Raw genomic sequence first — 25,688 nt, 5'->3', positions numbered from 1 at the left:
AATGTCTGTTCTGATGGTGATTTTTTCTTACTTTTCTGCTTAGCACAAAAATGGCATTAATAAGTTATTTGTATGTTAAGAGCCTGAAGCCTATTTGTGAAAGCCTAGAGATTTTCTTCTAGGAGCCCAAATTATTTCTAAGCAGTAAAACCTGGAATTACTTTTGAGTGAGAAATGGCAAGTTTTTTTTGTTTACTGTACATAATAAGAAAATAAGGTTAGTGTGTGCTATTACTGCATTAGTTTTGAGAATATTGGTGTTAGTGAGTTATCTAAAATATTTCTTTGAATACAGTAGAGTTGTAAATAAAATTCTCTGAGTTTCTGGTTTCCACAGTGGACGAAAAGCAAAAAGTTTTCTTTTTAAATATTCAGAAAAGCTGATTGTAGGAGCTGATGAAACCCCTACACCATGCCCCTCTTGCTTAGTATTGCATCATAGCTTGTGCTCGAATATGAACAGGCTCTCTAGTGTTAGTCGTTTCTCATACTTTTATGCTTGTGAATTAGTGCAAAGCTTGATTTTGAGTCATGGTTTTCTTTCTGTAATTAAAGGAAATATTATTTTACTAGTTATGGTTATGGCTTACAGATTATTATCACATTTATCAGCATTATCACCTCCATTTCTTACACTACTGAACAATACGTACCTAAAACTATGTTGATTAGGTCAGAGTATGTTTTTTTACGTTTAAATATTGCTGAAGGCAGTCAGCATAAATAATCTCAACTTCTCACTAGCCAAGGCTGATGTCAGTGACCCTGTGAATGACTTTAAAAAGTGATGTGGGTTTTTTCTGTATGTTTATGGAACTTATTATGTAGAAGAAATATATTGTGTATCAAAGAGTATGAGGAATGTAGTAGGTGACAGATGCTTTCAGACAGTAATGGCTATATGAACATGAATGTTAAGTATGATGACTTGTTTATTTTATAGATTTAAAAGACATTCCACTAAATACTATTTGTCCTGATTTTTGTTGGCTTTGATGACCATATCAGAAACAGTTAAGTCATATTTATATTTTGAATAGATACTCTAAGTAATGTGCTGGAAGCATCTTTAGAAACATATTTTGGTTCAAATAATTTGGGGGTATTGCTCTTAAATCATCATTTTGATAACCCCGTTCTATACTTGAATGAATAGAAATGGTTAAAAAAATTTGATAAATTCACAAGTTCTTTTAAATTTGTCAAAAGTCACTTTACAAGAGCTATTAATTCTTTCATTTTCCATATCATGAACAAAATCTCCAACAATGATGTTTCTGGTAGTGTTTTGTAATGATATATTCAAAAGAGTTTTACATTTAAAGTGGGACTCAGTCTTGAAATAACTTTATACCCAGTGCTTTCACTAAAAGCTTGATTTTTCGGTTCTGAAATAGTAAAGTTTACGGACTACGGTGCATGACAGATAATGACACAAAGTTCAGAGATATGTTGATTTTTCTGGTTCAGTACGGGTGCATCAAAATGTTTATGTTGATATTCAGATTACTGGTAAATGATTTTCAAGTGTAAAGAGAAGCCTTATCTATTTAAAAGACTGGTTGATATACATGCAAGTGCCACTGGCAAATTTTGTTGCTAAAAACTGCATTGCTCATCTTGAGTGGCTAAGGCATGATCATCCACGTACTACATGTTACTCTTGATTTTTTTATCAAGTACAGCCCAGCTGCATCTGCTAATTTTGCAGTGACTGCAGTAAGTCAAAACTTTACAATATTGAGGAAAATGTTAATTGTGTTCTGTGTAACTTCAAGAATGATTTGTTTCAGATAGAAAGAAGTCTGTGAATCATGTTAAATGATTGCTGAAGCTTTAAGAAGTACATTAGCCAGTTAGTACAAAGCATATATAAATACTGTACCTATGCAGATAACTGTATTAGTTTTTTTCCTTAGTAGTAAATATATTTTGTATGAAACTGGATTTAAAAGCCAGAAAAGAGAATGTTTGATTATATACATTCATTTTTGTATGTATGCACAAATGGATTAATTCCAGAATCTAAAATAAGTAAAAGGGAGGTACAGGAGACGATGAGAATAAGTTCTGAAGCATCCTTTGTCTTAACATTAATGCAGTGTTTGGTTCCTAATTACCTGTCCTGATAATATCATATTAAATTAGTTATTCAAATAATTAAACATATACATTACAAATATTTTGTTTCAATTGTGGCAGGCCTTGGCCTTTATTTTTTTCTGTATCTTCATGTGTGTACTGTATATGCTTTTGAAAATTATACAGTACCAGCATTTCTTGACTACAAGTACAGAGATGTTAAGCATGTTTTAATTTGAAGATGACAGAGAATAGTTGTATTTTTAATTGAATACAGGAATTTTGAGTGTGCCATGTGAAGAACTTTTTAGATCTAAGATGTATCTGATAACATTTTGTAAATGGTGTATGAATGTTAGATGTCAATACTAGTTATAAGCAGATTGATGTTGGTACAATTGATAATTATGACTATTCATGATTTGTGAAAAATTAGAATATTAATGACATATTGCTGTACTCAGATACAATACATGCAATCATTGTGTATTTTTGTCAGCTGCTATTTATAGTTTGTAACTATAAAGGTTTTTTTTCACATGTTTTCCAAGGATTTTGATTTCCATTGCCCCTTTGTTTTTTTATTAGTTGCTTACCTAGATTTCATGAATTTGGCCTGGAGGTTTCCTGCCTGGAATCCTTGTATGTAGCAATGTATCCTAGCCTAAAAGTATTGAAGCAGTTGCTTGAAGCTGAGGTTGGTCTTAAAAGATTAAAAGCACGCATACGGTAAACAACATAATATTATAACACATTTTTTTGGAAGTAGCAAGTTATGATTCAGACTCTTAATGGTTGACAAATATATTGTAATTGACATGGTAAGCTGTTTTTGCCAAGACATGGTTGACTTATGGGTAATGTGTCAGATTGTTGACCCAAAATATGGCAGGTTCAAATTCTGTCATTGTCATATGGATTTTTCTTCTTGCTGTCTCATATCTTGATAGATATTTACTAAGAAGGAAGAGGTCAAAAGATTAAAGTAAAGCATTTTGTACGTGAGTAACAGGTGTATACAATTTAGTCATTCAGAAGGATTTTTGTTTCCGTGTACTCTAAAGATTAAGTTTGTACAAAGAAGCATGAATTCACAGTGTGGGCCATATTTTTTTGTTTACTAACTCTCTTGTATTGTTGTTATTGCCTTTTTTCTTTTCATCGCATGAGAGAGAGAGAGAGAGAGAGAGAGAGAGAGAGTGTGTGTGTGTATGTGTGAGAGAGAGAGAGAGAAACTCACACTACATGAGTCCCAAGATTGAGCTTCACTCAGGGCCTGACCATTTCTGTGAGGTAGGAATTGGGTGGGTTTGATCCACATGTCAACTTGTTGAATCATCAGCAGCCACTGCCTGGTACCCCCCTGGACCTAATTTTGGCAGAGAGAGACTAATATAAAATCTCAGACAACTCTGTCTTGACATGAAGCCTATAGTTGGCTAAGTTCTGCATACCTAGAATCTTGGAAGGCAACACAGGTACTTGGGACATGAAATCTGGGCAGGTAACCATAACCTGTATGTTTTAATTTTTTACTTTCAAGTAGTTAATTTAGTTATATAGCAGTAGTCTTTCTTGAACTCCAAATGTGCAGCTTTTTGCTACTACTGTATATTGGTTAATTATTTATGGAGAAGCTCTTACATAACCATTTCATGTACCGTCTTCTTATATTTTATCCCACTTTTACACCACTAGAGATTTTAATAAGTGACAGGAAGCTCTCTGTTATAAATTTTGACATTTGATATAGTCTTTTCAAGTGAAACTGCAGTTAACAGTAGGTTGATATATGGAAATGTTTTATTCCCTTCACTGTTTGCCCTTTACACAGATTATACAATGAAAAAAAGTGTTTGGTGATGAAAGAGAATTAGGCTGGAGTAACGACAGAACTTGAGAGACTTGTTTAAATGACCACAAAACACCACCAGGTTTACAAAGTTTACTTAACAGAATGCGTCTTACATCTTGAGAGATTGGACTTGAGGTAAATTTAAGAAAAACAAAAATAATGAGGACAGTATCCCCAAATGATGAAATAACACTAGATCCAGAAAGGGTTAATGAGGTTGAGTCACCCAAGTATTTAGGAGTAATAACATCAATTACATGTTTGTCTGACATGGCACTTAGTTGTTGTCTTCTTTTTCTCAGCTTAATCCCTGATTGGGTTGCTGTTTTTGTTGAGTCTTTTCAAGGTGTTTCTAACACTCACAGAATGGCTCAGTTAATGATTTGTTTTCACAGATGTTTTATGGATGGATTTTCTTCCTGATATCAGTCATTTTCACTTTGAATTTAGTGAGAATAAAAAAGGCAAGTCAAATAATGGACAGGTTGAATAAGATGTGGAAATTAAATAAACTAACAGTATTTACAAAAGTAAGACTATACATTAGTCCTTTGCAGTCTACAGTTTTTATATGGACATGAATAATGGTGTGACAGTGAAACTAATGTATATACTGTATAAGATATTATACTTTGTATAAGATGTATCAGATAGCATTTTTGAGATGCATCGGATTGCTTAATAGATGTGAAATGCAAGACTTTTCATGCCTTAAAAATATAAGAAACAAGTGGGAAAAGTTGGAGGTGGAGCACCATATTGAGAATGAAGGATAAATCTTAGGAGAGGAGGAATATTTTTGTTACCTTTGTGACACAGATTGTGAAATACAGGTATTGAGTGAGCAATAGAAAAGAAGCAGCAAGAGCTTGAATGAAGTAAGAAGAGCTTGCATAAGACCTTACTACTCTTTGCAGTGTGACTATAAAATGCTGAGATTCATGGGAAGAGTGCAGTGGGAAAACCATGTTACAAATGATTAGGTACTTGGAAATACACCGAGATCTCATACTTTGAAGTGCTTTGGAATTGTGATGAGAGAATTGCCAAAAAAAGTAAAGTAGATATAGCAGGACAAAGACCAGTAGAAAGGCCCAAGAAATCATTGAGAATGGCATAGAAGGCTTAGACTGAATTGGAATTTAAGTTGGAAATGCTCAAGACACAATGGGAAAGTTTGATATAAAAAATATTGAATTATGACAATAAAAATTAATAACTACAGGTGTTAAAATTGTCTATATTTTCAACAGCATCAAACCTGCAACTTGGCCCGTGTATCCTTAATATGGCTATTGCTAAATAGTTACATGGGCTGCCTTTGGAGGGTTTCAGTGTTCTGCTGAAAAAAGATCAAAGCTCTTCTGGCTCATAAAGGTGTTATATGAAAATAAAACTATGAAATCAAATTAAAAATGAGGAAAAAGTAATGCCCATCAGCCAAACGGTAAAGTTCATGTGCCTGATATTTGATACACACCTGGACTGGAAAGGTTATGTAGCTCATGTAAAAGAGAAATGCAAAGACACTCTAAATCTGATCAGGAAACCATCTAATATAATCTTGAGGGCTGGTAACTCTCAATATTGTTACAATATGATGAAGCAGTACTATCAGTAACAAACTATTGAACTTCAATACTGTATCTAGATCAGCATTTGACTTGATGTGAAAGAACTTGAGTCCATTCATGATAGATTATTAAGAATCTGTACTGGTGTTTGTCAACTTTCCCCAGACATATTTTATCATTAACAATTCTCCTACTAGAAGGTTGCTTGGCCAAAGAGAGATCTTCATAATTGACCATGCTTGCTCCACCATTCCCAGTCAAATATAATGATTCAATAACACTAAGGCTTGGAATTCTTCAAGTTCTAGAACTTCCTCTGACTTGGAAAGTCCACAATGACTTGTTTCTCAATTTTTTCATAATATGTACTCTGTAATAACATAAACAATAAACAATATGACAAATAAGATTGATAATTATAACTCCAGACCTCCATTAGGGTTAGGCTTTATTATCATATGACATAAATCAATTTTTATATGTATAATTGCTTTTGTTTTTACTGAAATTGTGTGTGCAACAAGGTTTGCAATTAACATTACTGTATTGAAAATATGAGGTAGATTTGTTTGCAACCAAGCTCAACAACAAGCTTCCTCATTACGTAGCTCCCAACCTGGACCCTCAAGCTCTTTCCACGGACACAATGTCATTGGATTGGAACAGGTGGAAGAAGATTTATCTGTTCCCTCCAGTAAACTTGTTGTTAAAGGTCCTTCACAAGCTCAGGACATTCAAGGGTCAAGTAGCTCTAGTGGCTCCCTACTGGCCAAAGAGCAACTGGTTTCCACTTCTGTTGGAACTGAAACTTCGCCAAATCCAAATCCCCAGTCCGAAACTAACACAAGTAGTACAAACTCAGACTGTGTCAGCTTCCTTAAAAATTCAAAATGCCCTGGCTTTGTGGACTTTATGAAATTTGCGGCTCAAAGGGATGCTAATGTTGATCCTGTCAATACCATGTTCTTGGAATCAGATAAGCGGGTCTCTACTCTTCGGCAGTACGACTCAGCAGTTAAGAAGCTAGCACTCTTTTGAAAGAATCTAAGGCTACAGTAATGACCATAAATTTGGCAATCTCCTTTTTAGGTCACTGTTTGAGAAGGGTTTAGCCTCCAGTACTGTTACTACAGTCAAGTCGGCTTTACGGAAAGTATTTTTGTACAGTTTCAAAATTGACCTCACAGATCCTTACTTTTCTTCCATCCCTAAGGCCTGTGCATGGCTGAGAACAGTAATCCATCCACATACGGTTTCCTGGTTTTTGAATGACGTGTTGAAGTTAGCCTCAGATATCGATAATCAGTCTTGTCCCTACCTTTCCTTATTGAGGAAAACGTTGTTCTTAGTTAGCCTAGCTTTGGTGCTAGAATTTCAGAGCTGTCTGCTCTCTCTAGGGAATCCAACCATGTCGACTTCCTTCCATCAGGGAGGTTTTGCTGATTCCTCACCCTAAATTCCTAGCCAAAAATAAAGGTCCATAGAATAGGTGGTCGCCTTGGAAAATTCTCCCCCTTCCTCAAGACCTGTCCCTATGTCCAGTTCATACATTGAGGGCTTATTTAGACAGGTCCTCTCACTTCTCATCTGGGCCTCTCTTTATCAGGAAGGGGGTAATATCTCTATGTCTGCTATTAGACAGCAAATCCTTTACTTCATCAAGCAGGCTAATCCTGACTCAGTCCCAAGAGTTCATGATATTAGAGCTGTGGCCACCTCCATTAACTACTTCCATTACATGAATTTTGCGGATCTTACCAAATACACTGGTTGAAGTCACCCTTGGTTTTCAAACGTCACTATTTGAAATCCTTAGAAGCTCTTAAATTCTCAGCAGTCGCGGCAGGGAACGTTGTCCCTCCCTCTAGTACCCTTTCTGATTCCTAGTCAATTCTTCCTCCACTGCCTCAGTTATCCCCTTACAGTCATTTCAGTCAGGCGTGCCTTGACTTTATCACCTAACCGTGTTATCTGTATATTTGTTTAAATGACACATTTATGTTATAATGTTTTCAATTTTGTATAGTTATTTTGTTTAAGTATATTTTTATATTGTCATGTTAATTTTAAGCTCCCATCAGTTACATTTGTACATTACTTGTTATTATTGCTAGCAATTAAAATTTTTGTGGACCTTTGGTCTTCTGTTCCCCCTTACATTTTGTTATCTCTTACAGTTTAAGAATGATATTTATTTCTCTGTTAATTTTCACCGGCTGACACGGGACCCGATCCAGAAAAGGGATTTTGACAAAGGAAAAATCTATTTCTGGAGAGGGGACCGATGTCACCCGGTGACCCACCTCTGTCATGTGTTGTCTCCCCCCGATAGTAAACATCATTCTGGTGGGGTGTTGCTTTCATGGAATGCGGCTAGCGGTGATTTGTATACTGTCAGCGAGTGGTGCATGGGTTTGTAACGGCACCTCTCTGTGGGACTTTTGACTTTGGGATCTCTATAGGATAAGGTTCCATGTTTTGTAGTTCACCCTTTTCCATACACGACTCCATCTAATGGAGCTCGCTCTGGGGGTAGTAACTCCAGCATTTCATTTAGCTTTCTCTGGTATCTAGCAACGGAATTACCTAGAAATAAGTGCTGAATGGACTTTTTCACCGGGTGACACGGTCCCCTCTCCAGAAATAGATTTTTCCTTTGTCAAAATCCCTTTTTTCTGTAACTATCAGAAGCATTCAGGAGCATTCAACGCTGTTGTCCTAAACATTCTCTTCTGTAACAAATTAAGTTTTCATTCTACAAATTACATGAGGCTGGTTTAATTGTTGAAATATATTGGATACCTGCCCTTGTGGATATGGGAAATAAAGCACCCAGTAACTTTATCAAAACCTCATGGTATAAAGAATCTGAAAATAAATTAAGACAGATTAAACCAATATTGGATTGTAGCATTCTTCATACCACAAAGAATGTTACATTGAAGAAATTTGATCTTGGTTCAAAACAGTTGCACTTGTTTTCCCCTTGATAGTTGATAGATAGCCTACATGACAATCCATTTATGCAGAAATTAATGTAAGTACTAAAAATTAAACATACTGTATTATATGTAGGTGTTGAAGCATAAGCCACTAGTGAATGTTTAGTTTTGGAAAGACTATACATGTACTGCAATAGGAACATTTTTTAGAATCTTCACTTTTGGTTCATCATTACTCATTTTTGAGAACTTAACTTTAAGAAAATTAAGTTTTTTATGTTCATTATTATTACTGCAGAATTATAATATAATTAGCAGTTATAAGGCATATTGTTATTCAGTGACATGCCTGATGCCTCAAAATTTTTAGGATAGAAAGATTGTGTAGAGGAGACTACTGTACTTGGAAAGAAAAGGAAAGGTACAAAAAATCTTTTTATGATAATTCAAATCTGTATTTTGTTTTCAATTTTTTTTACGCATTATAGTTACTGTACTATTGTTCTAGAACTCTGTCAAGTAGCTCAGTTTGGAAAGAAAGAAGGGTATTAATTTTTTATGAATAAACTTATTACTGTATTGCATTTTCACATTCATAAGTGGTAACACTTCTAATTAACAGACCTTAACTTAGTGAAATTTTGTACTTACTGTAGCTGTGATATTGTGATCATTTTTTGCTATTCTACCATCTTTATGATACATTTTTGAATAAATCTCTTGAACTGAATATTAAGTGTAAAGTACAGGTCACTTTAGGTTAGCAACTACAGTATGTAGAATTGCTGTTGTCTGTAAGATTCTAAAAAATATTCAAGGGCAGGCTATAATATAAGGTCTGTTACTTAAGTACAGGTTAGTGTAGGTTAGGAACTACAAACGCTCCTCTACTTACAAACGAGTTACGTTCCAAATGGCTGTTTGTATCTTGAATTTGCTCATAAGTTCAACTTGGTATATGCACAGTCATTACATACAGTACTATTTGTTTTTTCTTACTAAAACACAATACTAGTACTGTACTGTATTTTATAGAGTATTTTATTAATACAAATGATCTATAAAACCTAACATTAAACAAATTATGATAATAACAGTAAAGCACAGTTTTATATATGTAACCTACTAAGTAATTACATTGCTTATAGTTTCACTCACCGGCAGCTTAAAAATTTTGAAATTCGTGGTAACACTAGTGTTGGTGTAGGTGACTAGTCTCTGCCCACTTTTGGGGTACGAGAGGAGCGACTTCAACAGCATGATTCAGTTGTTTTTCTGCCAGCTCCAACAGTGGTTCAGTTGTGAGCAGTCAGCTTAAATTTTGGCTTTTGTCACATTTCCTTTTGAGATTCTTCTTTGGGTGAAGTACTGGTAGCCTATGGCTTTTGTATTTATGTTAGGTTCTCTCTTAGCAAGACCATTAATTTTCAATTTAGGACGCTTTTTATTCAATTTGACTTATATTATAACTCGACTGTTGGCTTCTTAGACTTAGCCTAGTATGTCAGACTCTAGCCCTGCTAGCCTATGGTATTGCAGCAAAGACTGCAATACTAGGCTCACTAAAGTGAAATAGGACTCTCATTCTGTGTGTAGAAAGTAGGGGACAAGAGTGTTCAGTTGATTGAACATGTGATGAATTTTCAGAGTGGGATGCTAGAAAATGGAAGGTTTGGGGTCTCATTTAGTGAAATTAGACAGACAGGAAATGTAAGGCAGCTGCAAGAGCCAAAAAACAGACAGTAGATAGCAAGACCGTAGTTAGTTCTGCTGATGATGATATTCCTGCTTTACCTTTACTTGCTCCCACTGTGTCACCTGTTCCCAATTCTCCAACTATTCAGCCTACTCCTTTACCCGGCTCCCTCACTTCCGAACCCAATCCCCTCGCCAGTCTCAAGTCAAAACTCATACGTAATTTTGATGTCAAAATGGGGTTAATTGTGGATACTGTGACCCAGTTGGATGCTTCAGTGTGTGTGTCCTTATGGACAAAGTGGAAAAAAGTGCAAGTGGTAGCGAAGTGTCAGGGGAGGTGGTGGCTGCTCGTCCCACCAACGCTCCTAGGCAAAGGTCACTGGTGTACTCCCCTACGCCTGGGAGCAGTCACAGTGACTCTAGTGGCCCTGTTCTGGCTGCGACAGGAATGGTTCCCGGATCTCCTTAAGCTGTTGACAGACTTCCTGAGGTTGTTGTCACAGCAACTAAGTCTGCTCAGACAACCCCACTTCAGGTGATTCCACCAAGGATTGTCCACTCTGGCCCTGACAGGGTTCAGACTGTCAGGAAACTCCTCGGAGCAACTTCAGAGGCTATTGCCAAGTGTAGGGGCTCCACCTCCGACAAAGTTTATCAAGCCAAGTGGGCAATCTCAGAGCCTGGGGTAGAAGACATGACATCTTATCTTCTAAGACGTCTGTAGCAGACATTGCCGAATTTCTCCTGTACTTGAGGACATCTAGGGGCCTGTCCTCCTCTGTGATTAGAGGATACAGGGCTACGCTGAGTTTAGTGTTTTGGCACAGAGGTATGGATCTCTGCTATTCAAGACCTGTCTGATCTCATAAAATCCTTCGATACCTCCAAATCCAAGGGGCAAGAGCCCGTCTCTTGGAATCTGGATGTAGTATTTTAAATGGCTCTCCGGACCCCACTTCCAGTCTCTTCGTTCTGCTTTGTTGCTAGATCTTACCAGGAAGACCCTCTTTTTTGCTACGTTAGTGACCACCAAAAGGGTCACTGAAGTGGATGCTCTTGACAAGCAAAGAATGAAGACCCAACCAAGCCCTGGCCTTGTTCCTTCACTATTAAAAGCCTGATGGAAATACTATGCCCAGATGAGGAGAGAGTTCTGTGCCCAGTGAGAGCACTGAGGTACTACTTGCACAGAACAGAAAAGATTCATGGTCCTATGAGTAATTTGTGGGGCTCAGTTAGGAATCCATCTTGTGCCCTATCAAAGAGCTGCTTGTCTTTCTTCTTGAAGGATCTGATCTCGGAGGCCCATTCTCAGGTTGCAGAAGAGGCTTTAACATGCATCAAAGCTAAAGCTCGTGAGATCAGAGCTGTCTCCACGTCTTTAGCCTTCAACCACAACCTGTCTCTATCATCAGTTCTTCAAGCGACTTACTGGAGGTGCAAGTCTGTCTTTGCGACCCATTATCTTCGTGATGTGGAAACTACTTTTGAAAATTGTAGTACTTTAGGGCCATTATCCGTGGCTGGCATGGTGTTGGGGGAGGAAGTGCAAGAAGCCTTTCTTCCTTCCTTTTCTCTTCGCCTTGAACTTGGGTGTTGAGTCGTAAGGGGAGCCTGGAGGTACTGTTGTACCTGGAGACCACCAGTCTTGGCTTTAATGGGTGGGTGGTGTTTTTATATTTTGTGGTGTAGGTGATGCTCGTGTTCATTGATTCTAGTCATTTGGTTTGTCAGTATAGGCCTAGGGCAGGGGCAACTGACTTCTTGTATACTTTGTTAGTACCCACTGATGTAGAGGTGCGTATGGCCAACTCTCCACACCCTACATGGTTAAGATGAGTGCCAACCAGAGTTAGTATCTACCTGCAGCAGCTCTTACCAGGTAAGAAATGGCAAGCATTGTACTAATGCTAATTTTGCAGTCCTCTAACTCATTATCATCCATAATGTTTTGGGGTGGTTAATCCATATATCCCACCTCCGTGTCAATTTGGGATTCAGCAATGTAATTACTTTGTAATTAACATACATAAAAATGACATTATGATAAAATAAAGTTTTACATATACAGGCAGTCCCCAGTTATCAGCAGGGGTTCCGTTCTGAGGGTGTGATGATAATCGAAAATCGGCGATTTCGGGGCTTTTTCAGCGATTTTTGGGGCTTATCGGCGCCAAAAAGTGCCGATTTTCGGTTTTCAGTTTGGGTATGTATCGGCGCCAATATCCAATTATCAGTGCCAATAAGCAGAAATCGGCGATTTTCGGCTCTAGACAAGCGCCGTAAAACCAGATCACCGTTAACTAGGGACTGCCTGTATTTACCAAATAATTACGAATCAAGCCCTCCTCCCTCCCCTCATATGGAAAGAAGGGCAAAAACAACTGAATCACACTGTTGAAGTTGCTCCTCTCGTACCCTGAAAGTGGGCGAGGACTAGTCACTTACACTGACTGACACCAGCGCTACCACGAATTTCAAAATTTTTAAGCTGCTGGCAAGTGAAACTATAAGCAATGTAATTACAGGCAGTCCCCGTTTAACGGCGGGCTCGGTTAACGGCACTTGTCTAGCGATGAAAATCTGAAATTTTCGGCAACAAAAGTCTGCAATTTTTTATGCCGAAAATTGCTGATTTCCACTTATCGGCACCGATAATTGGGTATTGGCACTGATACATACCTAACATAGGTGCCCATAACCAAAAATCTGTGCTTTTCGGGACCGATAATCGAAAAATCGGGGCTTTTTGGTGCCGATAAGCCCCAAAAATCACCGATTTTCAGTTAGCGGCAGTTTTCGGTTATCATCACACCCTCAGAACAGAACCCCTACTAATAACCGGGGACTGCCTGTACTTGGTAAGTATATATAAAACTTTATTTTATCATAAAAATGTCATTTTTTTATTTCTGAAACTGGTGTTTTATGCTTGACATGATGAATGAGGAGAGGGGGAGAGGCAGTGTGGAATTGCAGGGGTGAAGGGTCATCAATATCTTCTTCGGGAAGGATTTCTTTCTTCTGCATCACTTTCTTTGGGAAGGATTGCTTCGGCAAGGATTTCTTCATCACCTCCTTCTTCATTTGGGGAGGAAGCAGTTAATGGATTGGGGAGCCTCTTAAGGTTGAAGGCACTGGTTTAAAGAATTTGTCTAAGGAAGTTTGCATTGTTTTTCTTTTCTTTTCACCGTGTATAATACAATAACACTGGATAGCATCATTGATTGTTGTTGCTACTTTTGAAAATCTCTCAAAATTGGGGTCCTGATTCTCAAACCTAGTCAACGCTTTTTCTATGAGAGAAAACCCCTCGGCCATCAACTTGGTTTAAAACTTCTGCAAGGGAACAAGTTGTTGTTCTTGTTCTTCTGTTTTTTGCATTTCTTCCAGTTCCATTAAATCCTCATTCGTCAACTCTTCTGAATGACTCTCAAACAGCTCTTCAAAGTCCTCTTCCCCAGGTCTGGTTAAACAAATCATTTATAACTAACTAACAAGACTTTTAAGGATTTCCTTTGCCTCCTCTTCGTGGTTAAACCCTCTGAAGTCATTTACAGACTGTGGGCATAAGGCCTTCCATGCTCCATTCATCTTTATATTACTCACCCCTCGCTATGTAGCATCAATATTCTTTATAAATTGTAAATGTTGTAACTCTTCCAAAAGTCATGTAAGGTTACATCTGGGTCATTTACCTCCTTTAATGCTCGCCTGTATGCACGGCAAGTGTAATATTTCTTGAAATATGCTATTATGCCCTGATCCATTGGCTGAGTGAGGTTGTGTTAGGGAGTAAATAAACAATTTTAACATCCAGATGGAAATCATCTAAGTGTGGAGGGTGACTAGGGGCATTATCCAAAATTAAGAGAAACTTTAAAGGAATCCCATTCTTGCATCAGTAAAGCCTGACTTCGGGAACAAAGTGATGTAAAAACCAGTTTTCAAATGCAGCAAGAGTAACCTAGGCTTTGCTGTTGGACATCGAGACTACAGTTAGAGAACTTGTGATATTTTTCAGTGCCCATGGATTTTCTGCACGACACACAAGGAGAGGTTTTAGCTTCAAGTCTCTCAATGCATTGCCACCCAGCAGTAAAGTTAGCCTATCCTTTGCTGCCTTAAATCCTGGCATAGTCTTCCCTTCATTGCTGATGTATTTTTTTCTGGCATTTTTTCCAGAAAAGGCCTGTCTCATCATTATTAAAAATTTGCTGAGGGGTATAACCTTCCTTATCAACTATTTCCTTGAGTACAGTATCACGGGAAATTTTTCGGCTGCTTCTTTGTCAGCACTCGTTGACTCACCGCTAACGGACACGTGATGTAAGTTAGCACGTATTTTGAAATGATGACACCATCCATGACTTGCAGCAAATGTTTCATCTTCAGCGCTTTCGCCAGCCTTAGCGTTCAAGTCATGGAAAAGGCTTTTAGCCTTTTCCTGAATGAGCATAAGGCTAAGTGGTACACATCTTTGTCTCTGGTGTTTCATCCAGACACCCAAAAGTTTTCCCATTTTTTCTACCACCCTCTCCCTTCTCTTACTTATAATTGTTGACTGCATTTGCACAGCACTTTGTACATGTTCCATAATTCTATGTTCATTCTGAAAAATTGTGCCGATAATCGAGCAGCTCATATTATAATGGTGTGCTACATCAACCATTTTTTCACCACTTTCTAATCTCTTTATAATTGCCACTTTTGTTTCCGTTGAGATAGCTTGCCATTTTTTACCACTATCACTATGATCACTTGTTTTATGCTTACCATTAGCCATGAGAGACAAGAGATGTGCTAAATATTTCACAATAAAACCACACGAATAAATCGGAGCACAAGAGATGACATCTTAACCACTTGCGTAGACTTGGAAGTCTGGGATGGCATACTGGCATATTGGCTGTTTGGCATGGGTGGCAGCAGAAATTGTAACTAAGCTGAGGCGAGCAATGCAAAATTTGATCTTATGGGTGGCAGACAGAGCGCTCTGGACAAATTTTAGTTCACAATTACGGTTGTTCGTATCTCTGAAAGTTTGTAAGTAGAGGAGCATCTGTATGTGGAATTGCTGCTACATGTAAGGTGTCTGAAATATATTGAAGAATAGGCTATAATATGAGGTCTTTGTTACTTACCAGAAAGCCAGACCCCCAAAGTGTCTGTTCAGTTGAGGTGCTATTTTATCTTGAAGGGAGGATATGACTAAAAAAAAGGTAATCCTTATTTGAGTGAGCCAGAACTATGAAGAAATTGATCCTTTTTTCTGTCATAGCAGAGTTCTAAGACTACAAACTGATGCTGTTTGCTCTGCTGTTTCCTAAAAGATTACAGTTTTAATTATTTCTGCAGTTAATTATCATTTTATTAGTTATTTTGTGTTATTACAGCATATTAGTTAGATTTTATTATTTTCAATATCTCTAAACAAATTTTTGTCATTGATACTTGTTATTTTTAAGCATCATTATTCTGAATGAGGTGTAAAAAAGTAAATGGTTTCATTTTTAATTGTCAGAAGTAGAAATAGTATAACAATTAAGGCTCTGTAATTATTTTTATTGAAAATTCATGACAGATTTAAGCTCTTATTATTATTAATGAAAGTAGATACTTTTAGGTAATACTATAGTTAGTTGTACTTAAAGTAGCTTTAACCATACAGTTGGTGATGAAGCTGCATTGGTCACGACAGTATCCAAATTAGTCATTTCTATAATGGTCAGGTAACATCCCTGAAGCCTGTTTTGATATTTACATAGCCTTTTATTGTCTATTGATATGTTCTCTGATGATAATAAAACACATGAACTTTTAAGTACAACAATTATGGTAAATAGCACAGTATTTTTTAAAAGGAATGTATGCACTAAATTAATGCAGGCATATCTCTGAATTAGACAAATTTATTGATTGCAGATTCTGAAAATTTACTGTTATAATTAAGCACATAGATTGCAATGATATTAACATTAAAACTTATGTAAATATTGGTTTCAGCCTACAGTTAATGCAGAAGCTGTTAATTGGTATTTTTTCTTTATTAGGAGAAATCTTACATTGTGTAGCTTTTTGTGTGATTAGTAAATTAAGTTTCCTAGTAAGACAGTTCATTTTCTAAACTGTACAGCTTAGGAAATTGCCTCCATACTTAACCTTTGTGTTTATGAGTACTCTGTTCTTATTCTTTCTTAGATTAAGATAGAAAAGTAAAGTTTGCAGTAGAAAGAAATGTCTTTGGTTTTTAATCATTTAGTGTTCATATTTATTGTTAAATTATGCAGTCACATTGTGACCAAATATAAGGTGAATCATTAATGTCAAATGCAATTTTGCAACAGAAATGCAGTACAGTAATTCCAGTCAGTGTATGGTAGATGAAAAGGAGTAAGAAATTTGCAGTGCTAGGAAATGCTTAAAATGGGTTCATATATATTTGGGAAATATTCCACAGGATGTTGGTTCCCCATCACACTTCTTTTCATTAGCAATGATTTGATAACTACATGCTACTTGCTTAAAATTTCTAAGTGTCATTCTTGATTATAAATTCACTTGGGATTAAGACTTCCAGTGTATTTCTTCTTGAGTTGCATCAGTTACATAAAAATGGTGATATAGTATTAAGAAAGTCTTTCAAGGTTTTTGGAGATCTATCCATCCTGAGGAAATGGTTTTATTCCTTTATTCTGCCAAGTTTTGAATATTTTTCCCAAGTTTGGTCTTCAGCAGCTGACTTGCATCTTAAATTGTTGTATAAAAATTTCTGGTTTCAGATCTTAGCATCAATCTCTGGCACCATCATTCAAATAGCTCATGGTGTATGCTTTGTAAAATTTGTCTTGGGTTTGGTTATCCTTTGCATTCAGATCTACCCAGACTATACCATCCATCATGCACAAAATAATCAGTTAATTCCAAGAATCATGCAATATTTTAGTGAGCTTTAACCCTTAAGGGACGGGCTAAATATATATCAAGCACACCCCCAGACCGGGCAAAATTTAAGGTTGGCCAATTTAAGAAAAAACACATCAGTGGAAAGAGGAAGATTTGCAAATGCACATGGTGTAAGAAAAAAAATTCTAAAAATTTTTCCCCGCCTTCCACGGGAAGTTGAAAAATTACTATTTACAACCCTGTGTGGGGCCTCTTTTACAAGGCACTCATAAAATATGCTAATTTTAGCAAGTTATGCATATTTTTTCTAGTAATTTATTTTTTTTTTTGTAAAATTATAATTACAGCTCACAGAATATCATAACAGATAAGAACTAAACTCAGTAACAGATTTTCAGTATATTTGTTGTAAAATATTTGAGATTTACTGAGACGGGGAGATGCAGTAACTTTTTGTGAGGTATACATGTTTTTTCTAATATTTCTTAGCTCTTTTCTTTGCAAAATTTCAATTATAGCTGACATACTATCATAAAAGATAAGAATTAAAACAAACAGCAATCCCTGGGTATATTTATAAGGAAATAAATAAAAAGATGTCCTGGAGCTGCAGAGAGGCAGTACATTCCCCTCTGAAATCTCAAAGCATACTATTCTTGTGGTGATGCCCACCCATTAAGGGTTAAGGTCGCATAGTTTTCCAGAAGTATTTTCCAGCTGGGACCATTTAGTCAAATTGTGAGAACTCCTGAAGTTTAAACTGGATGCAATTGGTGTTTGTTGAACAGGCTCACATGAGCCTCATTTTATGGTTTCAGTTATTTTATCATATATATTTTTTGTTCTCTCTTTGTTTTTTATTAATTGCTATCATAAATTTTTCTGGGCTTCATTCTATGATAGAGCCAGTGGGCACGTAGCACTCTGCTTTCCCAACAAAGGTGGCAGCTTAGCTAATGATAATAAGAGTGAAACAACACATGTGAAATAAGATCATTCACTTGCTGGAGGTGACATGCATTGTACTGAGCAATTAGACATGCAAGTTTATATGTTTGTTTGTGTATGTGTACACTATATTCCATATCTAAAAAGTATACTGGATTAATATACTGTATTTAACCTCATGAATTTTGAAATTACTCCTAAGGTCTCGGTAACTTACTGACTGTTAAAATTAGAAAATCTATGTAAACTAGATTCTGCTTATGTAATTCATCACATTTTATCTTGTGATAAAACAATGTATGCTAATCTGTTGTAATCATCATTACCTGTATTATTATCTTTCATAATATTACTAAGTCTGTATTCTAGGAAGGTTTAAGTGTTGTACTATAATTTAAACTACATAAATGTTATCATGAATTATCAATTTTACCAACGTTATACATTTTGACTTACAAGTTTCATTAGTATATTCCTTAGATCTACTTCAAGTATCTGATTCGTACTGTACTTCCTTGAGAAGGAATTTGCTGCTTTTCATGGAAGGAACATTCATAATATAGAAATGTTGTGACCTTCTGGTAATTATAAACTTTTAGACATCTTTAAGTGTGTGTTGGGGCTTTACTATAAGGTGTTACAACATAATCTGTTAGCAAGTATCAGCGAAATTTTAATGAATATTATGGGGTTCGTTCTAGCCACCACCCCTCAGAGGTCCCCGTACGGTTCGCCCGCCCGCTCTCCGGTGCACACCCCCACGCACACCCCCCAGTACCCAGGTGCGCACATAATCCCTGGTGTGCACATTCTCATAACAATGAAGTTTTCAGTCCATTGAGAATGTTTAAGTCCACTGTAATGTGACTATTTACTCAGGTTTAGGGAATGTATGGTAAAAGTTCATATTTACTAACAACTTTTTTTTGCTATGGAATACAGGTGCTTTTATTTAGATACCAAAAATCACAATGGATAAAATATTACTAGTGTGCTGAAGACTTTAGGGTTTGAGACTGGCACGTTGCCCTGTGGAGTAGTTGTCGTGTCTTCGAATGAAATTCATAATCTAACTCAAAAACTGCAAAAGAAAGAAGCTGTTGAGCCCCTTGCATTGGTCTTAACATTAAGTGTTGCTGCCCGTACTTTCCGAAGTACAGTATGTGTAAGCTTTTGAATTCGAAAAAAAGAAAGCACTAATCACAGACCTGGCCCTTATGTTGCTAGTTCACACACAGTAGAGCAATAGGCACTATTATGACCTTTCTCCCTAAAATTCTACATCGTTCACCACTCATTTGATTTGTTTTGATAATAGTAGATGTATAATGATTAACATTTATTTTGAAGAAGGCTATGATTCTGTTTTATTTGACAGTTGCACTTGAATGCCAATTTCAACAATGCACTTTAGCTATATGTGATGGTTTTCTATTGTCAGTGCTAGTGTATGTATATACAGTATATATATATATATTTATTGCTACTAATTTTAGATAATAGTTATTTGTTGCACTGCATACTTTTTTAACATAGATTATAATTGCATTGTGATAACAGTTATGCTTGATTGGTGTTTATGCACATTTATCTTGTGATTGCTAGTTACCTACATTGATTAAATGAAATGGGTGTTAAGTAAAAGAAAAGAGTAACATTTATAATATTGTGTGTGTATGTATATGTATATGTATATATATATATATATATATATATATATATATATATATATATATATATATATATATATATATATATATATATATATATATATATATATATATATATATATATATAATATAAATATATATATCAGTGTGTGTATGTAGTGTGCTGTGCTTGCATGTGAGTGGATGAGTGCTTGCAAGTATATAAATAATTAAAGTGCCACGTGATTTGTTGTTTTACATAGAAATATGTTAGCGAGTTAATTACATAGAAATTTCATTGGTTTTGTCTCATTTTGTGAATACTTTAGACTCGTGTAATGCTTTCAAAGTATCTTAGGATTGTATAAATGATTTGGTTAATATGCATCACAATTCCTGATATTTTGCATAAAATTTTACATACCTTGAACAGTTACAAAAGTTAGAAAAACAATGAGTTCATAATGATTTTTATTTTTGATTGTGATGAAAAAGCTTTTAATAGTCAAAATATTTTTTAAGGCTTTTAGGGTTTAGTCTTGAATGGTATTTGAAATATATATAGGCTATTCAGAGCTAATTTTAAGAACCTGTAGAAATTTGGTATTTAAAATATGAATCACATTATGACTTTATATCAAAACAGATGCTTAAGAATTATTACGCGTAAGAGCAGAAACTGGCTTAATAGCTGAAGGTTAATTTATTCTTAACTGATAACTCTCTAGAAGCTTACTAATCCTCCTGATGAAAATTTTTACATAACTTGGATGTGCAATACAGTGCACATAGGAAACTGTGTTATATTTTGGTGACCCTGAGTATATTTTGGAAACTTTTATTCATACCCCCATGGGTAGCTGAATCACTCTTAATGAGACTTTGGTCTTTTTATGCATTTACAGAGTTCCTCTGCCACTGTATGTTCAAGGTTTTTGATTATGAATTGTTCTTTAATCTAAAGTTATTATAATGAAAATGCTTAATTGGTCAGTCTATAGAATCAAAGCTAACCAGAATTACATTATACTGATAACATTTACAGCTGAAAAATAATGCATTACATTACTTTTATTTTTTAGACTTAGAATAGTATCTGTTTACTGTTCCCATACAAATTGCAAACCATTGTCTTATGAGAGACTATTACTTGAATACTTAAAATTTAGGCAAAGGAAGGAATTGCTGACAAATTTCTTGCTCTTCTAAGGGTTGGGGGACAACTCACATGTGATTTATATCTATTTCCCTATTTCTCTTTCGTAGTTTTGAAGCTTTGCTGCTCCCAATTATGTATACCATCTTTTGTGTATGTTATTTAACCTTTTTCTTCTTCGTTATACTGGGGTTTGTCATGTTTGTCTGATTTTATGTAAACCTTGGGTCTTTCCTTTGTATATCTGTCAAATTAGTTTCTTGATATTGTCAGTTTTGCCAGCCTTTTGGCTATGCATTGGCTGCTTCCCTTTGTTTGCCTGGAGCCATGAAGTGAGATTCATTAAAATTGAGACTTTTTTTAAGCATTTTACTTTGTACTATGCTTATTTACACTGAAATGTCTCAGCAGAGAAAGTGGCATGTATTAGGTATCTGCCAGTTTCTCATGCTCATGTCCCCCTTGGAGACTAGGAAAAAATTCTCATCAGTTGATGTAATAGGTCTGTAGGGAAAAGATTATGTTGCTTTAATAAACAGTATATTTGTTTCATTCCAAACCAGTTTTCTTTCTTTAAATCTTGAGCTGAAAACCCTTATGGATAGAACCAAAAGACTGTAAAACCAAGAGGACTCCAAAGGGAAATCAGCCTGCAGAGAGAAACAAGTTATAGGAAAAGGTAGATGAATATAAGGGAATACGGTAGGAAAAAAATTGATACACCTGGTATTCAAGAGATGTCAGCAATGAGCAGGAATGAATTTGCTCCTAGGTTAAATGTAAACCAGAATGCAAAGGCAAGAGTATTCTGAATCAACTAACTATCATACTTTGAGTTTTAGGAGGGTTAAGCTTCATGCCCCAAAACCTACTCCACTCATGCCAGATCTCTGTTCAAGGACTCTGCAACCACAGACCTAAGGTGCATGAAGGAAACACAGCTAGAAGAGTAGCATCTTTGGTGTATGCAATCAGTTTGTTCTCCAAACCTTGCCACATATCACTAGTAAAGATAATAAATAGCAAAGGTCCTAGAACACTACTTTCAGATACTCTTGAAATGACAGTACTAAAGCTTCTATACTGGCCATCAACACAGACCCTTTGGGTTCTGCCTATTAAAAATTCATTTACAATGTTATTGAAAGATCCACCAATTCCCAATAATCTTAGCTTGTAGATATACAACAGTTCCATCAGCTCCTACAAGGGGAGGCATACTTGAATCAGCTCCAAAGAATGACAACTTGAGGGCAGATCAGAACTTATGATCATTACCACTGGAGAGCAAGATCTCCTTTACACCCTCTATATAAGCCTCTCAGCCCTCTAAAAGACAATTAAGCTTGACTTCTATGCTGAATAAAATTGTGCCACTCAAAGTCCAATTGATTGTTCCTTGAACACAGCCAAAATAGTGACTGGAATGGCAGTTGCGCAAAATTGCTGATGCCCTGATGAGTCGAGAAGTAAGCTGAAGGGATAAAGAGAAGCAGAGAAACCCGTGCTTCAATGTAATGGGGCCAAAAGTTGGGCTGGAACCCTGTTTGAAGCTTGGAGGAAAATAGGAATTGGTATGAGAGCCAAAACACAAGGACCACTAACTTCTTAATGGATAAGGAAGGTGAATCTCTGAAGCATTAGCCCATTCTGATGAGATCAAAGTATGGTATATAAAACAACACAAAAAATGTAATGCAGAAAACTACTCAAGCTCTGTAAGGGTAAAAAACCACAAGTGTTTAGATAATGGTGAATAAATTTCTTACATTTGACATCTTGAAATGTAAGTTTTGGTAAAAATTAATAATATACAGTATTAAAACAGATTATACTTAAAGGAATTTCTTTGTAGTGAAACAAATGTGTTAGAGCTAAAGGGTAAGATAAAACCTATACAGTAAATGCAAAAATATAAAACCCTTTTTTACTTTTAAAAAAATGTCTTAAAAGTAGAAAACACAATTCATGCAGCCTTACAGAAAGACATGTAAACTCCAGTAAAACAAAAACACTTTTGATTAGCTGATCTTGTACAGATTGCCCACCCCATCCTCCCCTTCAGGTGGATGGAACTTTGCTGGATGAGTTTGAAGTTTTAACTATTCTAGGTGTAATGTTTGACACACATCTAACTTTTGAGAACAAGAAAGTTTCAGCAAATGCTGCACGAAAGTTAGATATTGAATAAGATATATTTATAACAGTGATAAAATCAGTGCAATATGTTTTAGGTCATTTGTGCTTCCTTTACTAGAATACTTTTCTCTAGTGTGGATATCTGCTTCTGTCAGGGGTTTATCTCTTAGGTAGAGTTATTGAAGGTGGTAGGTTTCTGTTTCCTAATAGTAGCAGTTATGAACTTTAGGAACTAGCAACTGAAATCATGTTTGCTAGAAGAAGCCTCTTCTTATTTCCCAGACTTTGTTACTGGGACCCAGTAGCAAAGTCATCATGTTGATACTACATCAGAGGTCGCCCCTTCCCTGTTTTACTTTATTGGAATAACAGAAGAAATGCCTTTGTGGTCAGTTAGATATTTAATTAGGTATACATTCATGTCACTTAAGCAAGACCCCACTCTCAACATATTTTGTTACCCCTTTAGTCCTTCATAACCCAGTCAAAGAATGTAATGGTATCTGGATTAAAAGAAGTGCAGGTAGAGGACTGTTCTCACTAAAGATAGTGGGAAAATTTTAGGATGTGGTTACTTCATCCTGGCTTTATGCAGATTATCAGTCAAGTGTGCAGTGTAGTTTAGGTTTCACCTTACTTCTCTTCTGTGTACCTGAGAAACATCACCTGCAAGCATCTTGACTCAGCCTTGTGATTGCCTTTGCTCGCATATTTTGCACTTTTACTCTCATTTAATTTCATCAGTTGACTTACATCTGGCTGTCACTAGTTGCACTCAGTGGCCTTGACACAAGGGTATCTGGTTCTTAAACCTCACTCTTCCTATCATACTAGAACAGGCAGTCTTACTAACATCAGCAGTCAGCCATTTCCCAGAATACACCATACCATAACAAGAGGTTACCTTTTACTTGAATTTTCTGTTGTCTTATTCAGCTAGGAACTGTGCACTACAAGAAACTGGCTATCCTTTTGTATGTTTAGTATTTAGTATATTTTTCGAGAGAAGACATGGCAGAATTTCAGAGGCCCTTTGCACCTTGTGGCGCTGGAGGCAATGATGGTGATTATATCCTCGAGTAGGTTAGCGTTGTGGTGTATTTTACTTGATTACTTCCATTCCCAGTTAGTGTCATCATAATTGGAGAGCTCAACTCTACTAGTTACTTTCTCACTTGAGAAGGTATTGAATAAGATAATGGCTTATAATTTGTATGGGTGTATAATGATTTTCTGTACAAATCGTGCCTCACAAGTACAAACTATTAGCTTACATTGATGCCCCACCCCATTTTCTGCAATTGGGAGAAGAGGCACAGTATTCTAAGGCAAACATTTGAATTGAAGTGGGATGAGTTGAATGTTGGTTAATACCTTAATTGGTGGGCTGTCCCTCACTTCTTAGGAAAGCAGAGTCAATTTTGGGGGGAATTATAAGGGAATCCTTCCTTCTAGTTCTGAAGTAATAGTTTCTGAATGCAGTGGTTTGTATCAGCAGAATATTTTTTATGACTTATTCCTTCATAATATTTTTCACATGAGAGTTAAAATTGGTACAAATTTTTAGCAGTCAGGCAACAAATGAGATCTTTAGTACTGTGTGTATATGCATAATTTTGCATACATATATATTCACCGTCATACTGAAGTGATCTTATCTCATCTCTTGACATTCCTTTGACATGTAATTTTAATGAGCACTGCACATAATATAATCCTAATGTAGAAAATGCAGTATAACAGTAGTAAAAACATTCTGTGGAACTAAACTTTCAACCAACAACAAAACAGGTGACAGTTTTTTGGCCTATTCCCCTAAAAGTTATCAGAACCCTCTGTTTTTTAAATTTTTCATTAAACTTATGTTATGGGTGGAATTATTGTTTATTTCAACTTCGCCACTTGCAGCTGAATTTGGGAATATTAAATATGTTCTTACAATATCTTTTCACTAAAAATCTTTTTTCCAGTTACTACAAGTATTCTCTGTCATTATTTTTCTTCACACTAGGCCAGTTTAATTCATGCTGCTGTGATTCCCCTCCTTCATTAGAGTGACATATGAGTTTTGTGTTTTGGGAACAGATTTGGAATACAGTATTAATGTACATGATGCTGAATGCCCTTGTTTTATTTAAACTGATTTGAGAGGCAGTGTCTTGACTTTTTCCTTTACAGAGAAGATGCAGCACATTATTAAACACTTAACACGAAGATCACCACATAAAAGTACTGGATTCCGTATCCACAGGATTTTTTTTTACTTCTCTTTCTTTCCAATATTTTTACCAGTATCTTACCCTTTTGGGTCTTAAGGCTGCTTTCATATTTGTAACATTTTCGTTATACTGTACTACTCCCCTATAACCTGTCATATCTGCTAAATTTTCCTTCACTTACCCACTTACTCTAACCTGTGTTCTCAGGCAGCACCTTCTGCAGCCTTTTGAGTGTGCTTAGCAGGTTTTTGATATTTACAAATTTCTTTATAATATCTTTCATAGGAATTGGTATCCCTTAATATGAAACTGTGAGCTAGCAATAATTTGTCTTAATCATGTGCAGTAAGCCCAATGCTCACCATTAAAATTTCATTGTGTTCCAAAACATGATTAGAGATTGGATGTGTTATCCATTCTCAAAGCCTGCCTCAGTTTACTCATCTCCATTCTAATTTGTCTAGAAATGGCTATGGGTCTAACTAGTCTCAGAGGTAGGGTTTTCCCTCCAGAGAAGAAA

At 36.1% G+C, this 25,688-nt stretch overlaps 1 protein-coding gene across 30 annotated transcripts in view; it reads left to right on the top strand.

The window, feature by feature from the left end:
* EndoA (endophilin-A) overlaps positions 1-25,688 on the top strand; it is a 534,923-nt gene that overhangs the window by 456,258 nt on the left and 52,977 nt on the right. For 16 of the 30 annotated variants that reach the window (XM_067111520.1, XM_067111511.1, XM_067111508.1 and 13 more), the window contains one exon: positions 18,707-18,787. The exons of the other annotated variants lie outside the window; for them this stretch is intronic. In XM_067111520.1, coding sequence (XP_066967621.1) covers positions 18,707-18,787 — 81 coding nt within the window. The remainder of the gene's footprint in view (positions 1-18,706; positions 18,788-25,688) is intronic. 30 annotated transcript variants of the gene reach the window in all.

This window comes from Macrobrachium rosenbergii, chromosome 11, assembly GCF_040412425.1.
Source record: "Macrobrachium rosenbergii isolate ZJJX-2024 chromosome 11, ASM4041242v1, whole genome shotgun sequence".
In the NCBI taxonomy this organism is placed as follows: domain Eukaryota; kingdom Metazoa; phylum Arthropoda; class Malacostraca; order Decapoda; family Palaemonidae; genus Macrobrachium; species Macrobrachium rosenbergii.
Note: the sequence above shows the minus strand (reverse complement) of the source record. Positions and strands in the feature narration are given on the sequence as shown.